This window comes from Hippocampus zosterae, chromosome 9, assembly GCF_025434085.1.
Source record: "Hippocampus zosterae strain Florida chromosome 9, ASM2543408v3, whole genome shotgun sequence".
Lineage (NCBI taxonomy): Eukaryota > Metazoa > Chordata > Actinopteri > Syngnathiformes > Syngnathidae > Hippocampus > Hippocampus zosterae.
In genome coordinates, this window is record NC_067459.1 from 2,975,890 (window position 1) to 2,987,998 (window position 12,109).

General features: G+C 42.5%; 1 protein-coding gene across 2 annotated transcripts in view; it reads left to right on the forward strand.

Moving 5' to 3' along the window:
- The first annotated feature begins 8,825 nt into the window (after positions 1 to 8,825).
- The window catches only part of aldh1l1 (aldehyde dehydrogenase 1 family, member L1), a 35,750-nt gene continuing 32,466 nt past the window's right edge, over positions 8,826 to 12,109 (forward strand). The window contains exons 1-2 of one of the 2 annotated variants that reach the window (XM_052075091.1): positions 8,826 to 8,851; positions 10,688 to 10,832. In XM_052075091.1, coding sequence (XP_051931051.1) covers positions 10,706 to 10,832 — 127 coding nt within the window. In that variant the 5' untranslated portion in view covers positions 8,826 to 8,851; positions 10,688 to 10,705. Of the gene's footprint in view, positions 8,852 to 10,042; positions 10,120 to 10,687; positions 10,833 to 12,109 lie in introns of those variants that run through there. The other variant, XM_052075090.1, reaches the window with a different exon arrangement.

Here is a 12,109-nt window from a genome sequence, read left to right on the forward strand (position 1 = left end):
AGAGCGACTGAAGGCTCTGCACCCCATTGTACTGAGACGGGCAGAGGGTAGAAAAAGGTGGAGGGAGGATGAGGACCTGAGTGAGCGAGAGGGAATGGAGATTTGAAGAAGATCTGACAGATAGGGGGGCGCAAGGTTATGGATGGCTTTGAATGTATAGAGAAGTATTTTGAAGTTGATTCTAAGTTTGACAGGAAGCCAGTGGAGCTGTCGGAGGATGGGGGTGATATGATGGAAGGAGGGGGTTCTCGTGATGATCCGGGCTGCTGAATTCTGAACAAGTTGAAGTTTATGGAGGAATTTTTGATGGACACCGAAGAGGAGTGAGTTGCAGTAGTCAATACGGGAAGTGACGAGACTGTGAACAAGGATAGCGGTGGTGTGCGGAGTGAGTGAGGGACGGAGGCGGTTTATATTGCGAAGGTGGAAATGAGCGGACCGGGTAATGTTATTGATGTGGGAGTGAAAGGATAGTGAACTGTCAAGGATGACACCCAGACTCTTCACCTGGGGGGAAGGAGATATAGTGGCATTATCAATTGTGAGGGAGAAACTGTCGGCTTTGTTTAGAGTGGATTTGGTACCGATGAGTAGGAGTTCAGTTTTATTGCTGTTTAGCTTGAGGAAATTGTGGGTGAACCAAGATTTGATTTCTGAGAGACAGTGAGAGAGGGACGAGGGTGGGAGAGAAGCGTCGGGTTTGCTGGAGAGATAGAGCTGGGTGTCATCCGCAAAGCAGTGAAAGTGTAAGCCAAATTTGCGGAAAATGTTTCCGAGTGGAAGGAGGTAGACAATGAAGAGGAGCGGACCGAGGACAGAACCCTGGGGAACACCAGAAGAAACGGGGAGGGATTGTGAAGTAAAAGAATCAACTTGAATGAACTGAGAGCGGCCAGTGAGATATGAGTGGAACCAATGTAGAGGGGTGTTGGTGATGCCTATGGTAGAGAGTCGATTGAGGAGGATGGGGTGAGAGATTGTGTCGAAGGCTGCACTCAGGTCAAGGAGGATGAGGATGGAGATAAGGCCAGAGTCTGCTGCCATGAGAAGATCGTTTGTGATTTTTATTAGGGCTGTTTCAGTACTGTGACGGGGACGGAAGCCGGACTGGAATTGTTCATAAAGACTATTGTCGGTGAGGTGGGAGTGGATCTGAGAGGCGACAGTTTTCTCCAGAATTTTCGAGATGAAGGGAAGATGGGAAATGGGGCGTAGGTTATTGAAGTCATTGGGATCTGAACCAGTTTTTTTCAGGATTGGTGTGACAGCTGCAGTTTTGAAGAGCACAGGAACAATTCCAGTCGACAGAGAGGAATGGATAATGGCTGAGATGAAGGGAAGCAGAGAGGGTAGGCAGGATTTGACCAGAACTGTGGGGAGGGGATCAAGCTGACAGGAGGAAGTCTTGGATTTAATGATGAGGTCTGAAATTAATGAGAGATGGGGGAGTTCAAAAGAAGAGAACAGTTTGCAAGGGGTGAGAGGTTCAGATGAGGGGAAAGGTACAGAGGAGCCCAGATGCTGGTGGATTCTGTTGATTTTTTCATTGAAAAAGAGGAGAAGTGCATTGCAGGTGTCACGAGAGTAAAAGTGAGGTGGTAGGGAGTCAGGAGGTTGAGTGATTCTGTTCCAAAGGGAAAAGAGAGTCTTAGTATTTCCAGCATTGGAGCAGATGAGTCCGGCGTAGTAATGTGATTTTGCTTGAGAGATGGAATCCTTGTAGAGGGATAGCTGAGCTGCATAGATGTCCTTGTGAGCAGTGAGGCCGGTTTTCCTATAAAGTCTCTCAAGCTGCCGGGTTTGGGATTTCAAGGAACGTAGATGAGGGGTGAACCAAGGGGCAGACCGAGTAAAAAGGACAGAGCGGGACTTGACAGGGGCGAGCGTGTTGAGGATGCTGGTGAGACCAGAGTTGTATTGGAAAACCAAATCATCAGGAGTGGAGTCAATGTCCGGAGTCAGGGTGGTCAGCCATGCAGTGAGAGAGTCAATGTTAATGTCTTTAATATTACGGTAAACAATGGTCCGGGGTGATTTGGCAGTTGAGAGCTGGAGTGTAATGTTGAATGAGATAAGGAAGTGGTCCGTTATTGGAAGTTCGTCAGCAGTACAGTTGGAGGGGGAAATACCAGAGCAGCAGATCAGATCCAGGGTGTGACCTTTGATGTGTGTGGGAAAATCTACAAATTGATCAAAACCAAGACTGTTAATTGAAGAAGTGAAGTCAATGGTGAGAGGAAGAGCAGTGTTGTCCATATGTATATTAAAATCTCCCAGGATTATTACATTTGGTGACAGAGAGGAGAGATGGGTGAGGACAGTAGACACTTCATTTAAAAAGTCGCGGTGGGGTTTGGGGGAGCGGTACACTGTGGCAATAATCGTGGGGGGGGGGGGGGTTGTCAGGAGCTGTTTCAGATTTATTCCAGAACAGTAGAAAGTTGTATCATCAGCAAATAGGACACATTTAAATAGTTTTGAGACCTTGCAGATATCATTTATATATAAGATGAATAGTTTTGGACCAAGCACTGACCCCTGAGGAACTCCGTGAGGGATTTTCAGTTGATTCGTTTTTTTATTGTTGAGTTGCACGTACTGATATCTGTTTTCTAAATAACTTTTTATCCATTTATAAGCTACACCTCTAATGCCATATCTTTCTAGTTTTTTCAATAATATACTGTGATCTATTGTGTCAAAAGCTTTTTTTAGATCTAGGAAAACCCCAACAGTAAATTCTTTGTTGTCTATATTAGTGGCTATTGCTTCCACAAACTCCATAACTGCCATTGAGGTGGTCCGTTTTTCCCTGAAGCCATATTGATTCTCACTTAACAGCGCATGCTTTTGTATAAAACTATCAAGTCTGCGAGAAAATAGTTTTTCTAATATTTTTGAAAATTGTGGTAGTAGTGATATTGGTCTATAATTTGTATACAGATGTTTTTCTCCACTTTTATAGATTGGAATAACTTTAGCAATTTTCATTTTTGATGGAAAGATACCAGCTTTGAATGACAGGTTGCATATGTGCGTGAAAGGTCGCACTACATATTCTATAATCTGCTTGATTATTGTCATATCAAGATTAAAGCAATCAGTTGACTTTTTATTTTTAAAAGTTTTTATAATATTTGATACTTCTTCTTGTTTTACTGCAGTAAGGAACATCGTGGAGGAGTTTTTTTCTACGTATCTATCTATTTCAAACAGGTTTGTTGGATCAGGAATTTGTTTTGCTAGGTTACTGCTGATGTTGACAAAATACTCATTAAATTCAGTTGCTATTTCTGCAGTTTTTTCCAAAATAGTATTTTTGCCTTTGATAAAATACTCTGGATAATCCATTTTTGTAGGACTATTTCTGATTACTTGGTTAAGTATTTTCCATATTTCTTGTGTGTTACCTTTATTCTGCTCTAATAGTGCATGATAATGATCTCTTTTACTGGTTCTTATAATATTTACTAGTTTATTTTTGTACGTCTTATATTTTTTTCTGCTTCTTCAGTTCTGAATTTTAAAAACAATTTATATAAATTGTTTTTCTTTTTACATGCGTTTTCTATGCCTTTCGTTATCCATGGCTTACTTGGGTCTTTATACTTTTTGGAGACTTTAGTTAATGGAAAATGTTTATCATATAAGGAGATTATGGTAGACTGAAATACTTCAAACACTGTATTTGGGTCTTCGTTTGAGTAGACCTCAGTCCAGTTTTGTTTTTCTAGATCTTGCTTAAAGGCATCGATGGAACGTTGGGTTCTTAGTCTTATTTCTGTTATGCGAGTTGTTGATTTAGCTTTTCTATCGAAATAATTATGAAAAACTGCAAAAACAGGCAGGTGGTCACTTATGTCATTAATGAGAAGTCCACTTTCCATTTTATGATCAATCTTATTTATAAATATGTTATCTATTAATGTGGCCGTGTAAACTGTTATTCTGCTAGGTTTCAGGATTACTGGGAAAAAGCTGTTGCTGTACATAGGATTTATGAAGTCAGTTGTTTTTTTGTGTCTATTTGGGTTTAATAAGTCAATGTTAAAGTCACCACATATTATTCGTGTTTTCTTATCGTTGTAGTAACTGAGCATATCTGTTAGTTTTTTATTGAATGTGTCAATACATGTTCCTGGTGTCCTATAGATGCAACTTATGATGATATTTGATGCCTTTTTATTGTGTATTTCAATGGTTAGACATTCCATTAGGTTTTCTATTGTTTGTCAATCTCTCGATTTTACTGCATTTAAGTGCTTTGTCTACATATATTGCAACCCCCCCTCCTTTTTTGTTTTCTCTATTAGTTGCAAACATTTCATAACCTTCCATTTCCATTTCAGTTGTTTTATCTTCATCAAGCCAAGTTTCTGATATAGCAATTATTTTAAATTTATTGAATTTAGTCAGGTATTCTTTAATTTTTGTGAAGTTTTTATAGACTTCTACTGTTTAAGTGTATTACCGAAAGTGCATTTTCCAATTTTATATTAGTGTTGAATTGTTCATCCAGGTAATAGTCAGAGTTTGTTACCCTTTGTTTGTTGTTGAAGAAGTTATTGTCTGGGTCCAAATTGTTCTCGGGATCGAATGGCTTATATTCAATATCTTCAAAGGGTTGGAAGTTCATGTTTTTGGGATGTGAATTTCCCGCTCCCACACGGTCGTCGATGGCTCCCTCACGGCCGTCGTAGGTTCCCTCGCTGTCGTCGCTCGCTCTCTCGCTGTCATCACTGGGTCCCTCGTGGTCACTGGCTCCCTTGCGGTCATCGCCGACTCCCTCACGCTCGCCGGCTGGCTGCCTCCCGGCTCTCTCACGCGCGCTGGCTGGTTGTCTCCCGGTTGCCTCAGGCTCGCCGTCTCCCGGCTCCCTCGCGGTCACTGGCTCCCCTGCAGTCGTCGCTGGTTTCCTCTCGGTCGTCTCTGGCTCCCTTGCGGTCGTCATTGGCTCCCTCACGGTGGTCGCAGGCTGGTTGTCTCCAGGCTTCCTCACGGTCGCTGGCTTCCCTGCAGTCGTCGCGGTCATCACTGGCTCCCTCACGGTCGGTCGTCGCTGGCTGCCTCGTGGTCGGTCGGTCTTGAAAAAGTTATTGTCCAGGTCCAAGTTGTTCTCAGGGTCAAACGTGTTGTGGTCAGTAGGGTTGGAAGTCATCAAAGGGTTGGAAGGGTCATCAAAGGATTCGAAGTCCATGTTTTTTGGTATGTGAATTTCCTGCTTCAGTAGGGTCAGAGTTTTTATTGTCGGGTGGTAAAAAAGTCTCAGTGTGATGCTTGACGGTGTTGAACTCGAGCCATTTGTGTTGGAGTACTGATGCGGAGGTGGACAATAAGTTTGTTATGTCTTAAGTAGGCAGTTTCCCCTCTGTCACGTGCAGCTTTTAATTTTGGAGCTCTTTTCTTTTTTGTCGTACGGCATCTGTAAAGTCTTCGTTAATGTAGATGTTGGAGCCTTTTAAGTATTTTGCTTTTTGTAGGATCCTTGATCTGTCCTTGTATCTTAGAAATTTCACCATAACTGGCCTTGGTCGAGGTCTTCCAGGGTCTTGTCTTCCTGTGCGGTGAGCTCTCACCATCTCAATTTGCCCCTGTATCAGCAGTTTCTCCTTAAGGATTTTTTGAACTTTTTCCTCTGTTTCAGTCCACGTTTCTCCCGGTTTTTCCTCAATTCCATCAATTACTAAGTTGTTTCTTCTTGACTGTCCTTCCAAGTAGTCCACCTTGTCCGTTAATACAAGCATGCCGTCACATACTTTGTAGAATTCCGTTTGCATGTCTTTGGAATGGCCAGTTTGACTGATTAGATTTTTTTTAATGTCGTCTACCTCTTTTTGGGTAAAGTTGATGCTGGTTTTTATTTCTTGGACTTCCCTGGTAAAAGTGTCAAGTCGTGAGTTTGTTGAGTCTATTATCATCTTGACAAATCCTTTGAAATTTTCCTGTTGTTGTTGCAAGAGCGCCGTAAAAAGTTCTTTTTGTTGGTGGAGTAATTCATTTACTTGAGTGAGGGTCAGGGAATCCTCTTCCTGCTTTGTGTCTTGCTTCTGTTTGGGTGGCATTTTGTCGGGTCTCGTTGCTAGCCGGTTGTATGCTAGTTTGTGACGTGTCCAGTAGGCTTGCTGCTGGGTGTTTCTAACGTGGCAAGTGGGTTTACCGGTTCCCTCACGCTCGCTGGCGTTTGGTTGGTCTCTGGTCGTGGGTTCCAGCTGCGTAGCGACTTTTCGCAGTTAGCTTCCGTGCTAACGTCCGCGGTTAGCTTCCGTGCTAACGTCTGCGGTTAGCTTCCGTGCTAACGAGCTAGCGTTTCGTCCAGCCCCATCTTCACGTCGCCAATTTCTACACACGCGCTGCCACCGTGTTTCGCTCTGTTCTTTACTTTCAAATGTGGGCCTTCTGAAACTCCCCCTTAGAGGCGGCACCTCTCAATCAACTGGAGTATGACGTACAGTACAAACGTTCATAAAACACTTCTCATATAATAATGGCCTATTATATGACCGCCGGCATGACGCTAGAAGTCAGACGGACACATTTTTTTTCTGATAATCAGTGTGTTTTCCGTATTGCCCAAACATATATTTTTATTCGAGCGAGGGTGGGGTCTAGCTTGTTTCGGCAATCGGCATCGTGTCGCCAGACGCACTTCCTAAGGATACACTGTGCGGGCTTTTGCTGCGTCAACGCCCCCTGCACTGAGTTGACGCCCCCTGGACTAAGTGCCGCAGCTTGGACTGTGCCAAGCAGCAGATGCAGTCTAAACTGCAGCGGTGCAGTTCACGTGTCAATTAGCACCCTGGACTGTGTCAACGCAGCCGATGTCTCAATTAGCAGCCTGGACTGTGTCAACGCAGCCGATGCAGTCTAAACTGCGCCGGTGCAGTTCATGTGTCAATCACGTGACGTAATGAAGCGGCACATGCACCGACACGTGGTTTGCTCTGTGAGCCCGGCGCATGCATCAACGCATCGGTGTCGCTGGACCCATCAACAATGTTTTTTAATAATCCATAATTGATGTGGCTCAGGTCAGGTATTATTATTCAAGCTTTTATGTTGTGGGAAAATGAACCTAACACACTGTTACCATACTATGGCAAGCCATTTGATCATTTATTCCAAATGGCTTGCCATACGAAACTGCCTCCACTCTGCTACTGGAAACACCCTGAGGAGTATTAGCCTCGACGACCAGGTGACAAAAGTGGACATGCTGCACAGCATGGTGCTAAGCTTCCAGGACAAAAAACTGCTGAAATGTACTTATAACATCCCTCTTGAGTACTGGTGTTGTCATTTAGCGCCATTATTCCTCACTCATGGTGCTATGTACAGTATTCATCAAACGGTGAATATAGAGCAACCACAAACTGGAGTTGACATTATGATATTGTGTGTGTGTGTGTGTATACACAAATATTTTATCGCAACCCATGAATGTATGTCCACATGCAACTGTTACATGGCTGTATTCTGGAGTTACACAGAGACTCTTCTGATACCATATCTTTTAACTCAAGTCTTCATGGAAATTCGTCCTGGGAACCCTGAATGTGTACCAACTGCAATTTAATATTTCAGTAAAGATGTACTACTATATATTTTTTTCCTTCTATCCAAGATGCATTCACAAATAAATCTGAAAAGAAACAATTCTCCTTCGAGTCCTTATTGAATAAAATAATTAATTTGAACATGATAGCTCCTCACTTTCTTCCCGTTTTTGTATAGAAATTATTGAATCTAAATGAATCATTGTTTCTGCCCGTTGACTTTGGGCAATGGTTTCTCAAACTTTTTACACCATTACAACCTCAAAAACAGAGCAGATGTTTTATTCCTGAACAGTATATTTAAGATACTGAATTTGAATGGCAAGAAAATGAATTTAAGTTAAATTAAACTGTACTCGACTTGGCAAAGGGAAAAATGTCTCATAGATGTAAGTAAAACATTCTGTACTGGATTAAAAAAAATTTAAACCAATGTAACATTTTGTACTGTTTCAACAATAACACTGCTGTTAAATGTAGGTCAGTAGAAAAATTAACATGTTAATATTTTAAAGCTTCACGTGGTTTGGCCATGGGTGTACTACAGGAATGGTGGAAATGTTAATTCTTGTTTAAAAAAAAAAAAAAAAGTAGTAATCCACTGATTTGTCCCAAGTATTTGGTTTTATATCCTCATTGCTACGAACTTTGTCATAAAGCACTCACTTGGGCCTGGGGTCATCCTGATTTGAATAAAACAAAATTTTATGTTTGAGCCACACTGTATTCGGTCACCGCATGTGTATACACACACACTCCAAAGTCTCTTATCATATACAATACAATACATGCTGACTTATATAGCGCTTTCACAACAGCGGCAGCTGTAACAAATATATTCTATGTATTTTATTGGCAAGTATTAAAATAAATCCTGAATAGCAGTTCTAAAAATGGAGAGGACAAGTTCTACAAATGCCCACCATGAATCCCAAGCACTAGCAGGAGAAACTATGCTTCAGCAACATAATCCATAGTTGGTGTACTGAATTCGGCATTCAGAATTACAATCATACATTGTAATGCTGTCTCAGAGGGGTACTTAGAAATAACTCGGCCTGTGTTAAAAACAATCCGCTGTTGAGGAATGTATGAGTGATTTCTCATTCTTGCCACCAGTTTAGTGTGATTATGTTCATTCAAAGACACTGACAGCTGATAGGTTACCTATTGCAGTCTCATGCTTGGACCTGTCCAATGACTGCTTACTAATGTGTTACGTAATGTATTGCCCGAACGTGGGGCTGAGAATAAAAACTCCTGTGTCAACCAGAGAAGTGCTGGGTGTGCAAGCAGAGGTAAGAAAAAAAATCACGCACACACATAAATGTATGCATTTACTGTAAATGTTCTATGTATATACAGTATATCTATATATATATATATATATAGATATATGTACAGAATATATCCTTCCTGACTACACAGAGTGACACATCCACTACCTAGAGTTAACTGTGAGTCAAGATTGCAATACAAACTCAAATGTGCTTCAAGATGGACCTTGCTCCCTGCAGAGAGCCGGGCCATTAAAGATTGAGCCAAGATTGGTGATGTAATCGGCTAGAGATTGGACTGATTGACTGTCTAACCAGACAGTAACTTCAACGGCACCCGTTTTCTAATGGATAACTTTGCTCCAGGGGAAATTATTTTCAACATTTTTATGAATACATGTAAACTAAAGGTAGTGGATTGCCCTAGCCTCAAATATCTCTCACAATATTGTCATATTGTTGTTTATCACATTTCTGAAAATATCTGTGCTTGCACTCTTCTTGTAACACACACACTGTATTGTGTACACATACTTCAGACCACTCACGTTATGTTGAAAGCATCACTGTTAGTCCCTTTCGTTCTTTGGACCCAGTTAGACAACAATGACTTGCATGTTTGCATGAAGAAAGCGATGACCGTACGGTATATCTCTCGTTTATATCGTTTGCAAGCATGTCAGTGCATGTTGGCATGAGCGTTATCATAAACCACCCACATGCTGCTTGTGCTCCTCGCTTCATTGTTATAATAACCTTACAGAGGATAGAGAAAGTCGACAAACCTTGGATGAAAAGCCTTTTTTTTGGTGATATCACAAAATGAGAACAAAATAAATGTGAGATGTGGCTGTTTTCAGAATTAAACTATCACAATCAAACTTGAACGTGCACACACACACACACACACACACACACACACACACACACACACACACACACACACACACTATAATTTTAAGTGACTCTGATTATCCCTAAACTAAGTTCAGCTTTTCGAGTAGGTTTTGCTTCACATTTTTGTCATCCTATCTTCCAGCATGAGTCACCCTACCCAAAAAGCTTCCGCAGCATCAAAAGGGATCCCATTGCTCAAACGGTATCAATCAGGAAACGGGTACAAAAGACTTTCAATGACATCATAAAGACCATGGAACATAACATTTTCAAGGACTGGTCGCCAATACAGACCTGCTGAAAAGACAAGAAGAAAACAGGTCAGGGAGGCTTTCAAGAGGCAAGCAAACATTAAAGGAGCTGCAGGCTGTTTAGAATATGCATGTGCCAATGTGAGTTATGATCCGATGAAACCAAAGTTGAACATTTTGATCGTAATTCCAAAATATATGTTAAAGAATGTCAACACTGCTCATGTTCAAGGATACTGCCCCCAGTGGGGATTCTGAACACATCCAAATATTGGTCCGGGTCTTTGAACGAAACCTTTAGGTTTCTGCTCGAAAGCAAAAGTATGTCAGGAAAAGCCGAGGAAAGCAACTGAACTTTTATTTGGGATGAAACGGAGGTATTTTAAATGGTGGCAGGTCTAATTTGACATGAGTTTGAATGTGATTAATGCTGAACACAGCCACATCTCCAGCTTTAAGAGTGCGTGCATATTCATGCAAATGCTTTATTTCAGTTTGATTCAGTTTCTCCCCTCTCTAAAAGGTTGCATTTTTATTTTCAAACGAGTTGTAGACAGTATAGGTGATATTAATGAAAGAAAACATTACGAAATAATTCACCTTTGTCTCCATTTTTTACATCACCTGGTTGAGAATTTGAACCCCCCCCCAAACAAAACAATGCATTTATTTGTCTGATATTGAACCCCTTTATACCTCAACCTTCTAGACCACTCCGAGCCTGAGGATGAAGATTGCCGTGATTGGTCAGAGTCAGTTTGGTGAAGAGGTTTATAAGGAGCTGAGAAGTGAGGGCCATACCATTGTTGGAATATTCACCATACCCGACAAGGATGGCAAGGCTGACCCACTGGGTAAGAAAATCAGATGTTGGGGGGAATTGGATTTGCATGACCTTTAATTTTAGTGTATTGGTTTAGATTTGTATTTATTTATTTTTTGTTGTCGGTCTAGATTGTCATCTAAGAGGTCTAGAAATGTATTGAATTTGATATGCAGCACAAGATGGTCAAGACTAGTGAAGTCAAATGACTGCAATTTTAATTGCATTTGTGAATCTGGATATCGCAAACGTCGTTGAAGCGGGCACTGTTTTAAAGTCCTTGGAAAGTATGTACTTCCGGACAGCTTCGAAGAAATTCTGGTCCACCATTTGACATCTCAGGAGGGGGAAGCAGTGGACCACTAACACTGTGTACGGTGGGGATGGAGCGCTGCTGACTTCGACTCGGGACGTTGTGAACCGGTGGGCAGAGTACTTCGAAGACCTCCTCAACTTCACCAACACACCTTCCTTGGGGGACGCAGAGTCTGGGGACCCTTAGGTGGGCTCTCCTATCTCTGTGGTTGAAGTCACGGATGTGGTTAAAAAGCTCCTCGTGGTAAGGCCCCAGGGGTGGATGAGATCCGCCCGGAGTTCCTTAAGGCTCTGGATGCTGTGGGGCTGTCCTGGTTGACACACCTCTGCAACACCTCGTGGTCAACGGGGACAGTGTCTCTGGATTAGCAGACATGGTGGTAGTCCCTCTTTTTAAAAACGGTGACCGGAGGGTGTGTTCCACCTACAGAGGGATCACACTCCTCAGCCTCCCTGGTAAGGTCTATTCAAGGGTGCTGGAGAGGACGGTCCATCAGGAAGTTGAGCCTCAGATTGAGGAGGAGCGGTGTGGTTTTCGTCCTGGCCATGGAACTGTGGACCAGCTCTACACCCTTAGCAGGGTCCTCGAGGGTTCATGGGAACTTGCCCAACCAGTCTACATGTGTTTTGTGGACTTGGAGAAGGCGTTTGACCGTGTCCCTCTGGGAGTTCTCAGAATCAGAATCAGAATCAGAATCATCTTTATTGGCCAAGTATGTAGAACACACAAGGAATTTGTCTCCGGTATAACACGCTGCACTAGTATCATCGTAAACAACAAAATGTGGGGCATGCTGTGGGGCATGCTTCACGAGTATGGGGTACCGAGCCCCCTGGTATGGACTGTTCAGTCCCTGTACTGCCGATGTCAGAGTTTGGTTCGCATTGCCGGCAACAAGTCGGAATCGTTTCCAGTGAGGGTTGGACTCCGCTAAGGCTGCCCTTTGTCGCCGATTTGTTCATCACCTTTATGGACAGAATTTCTAGGCGCAG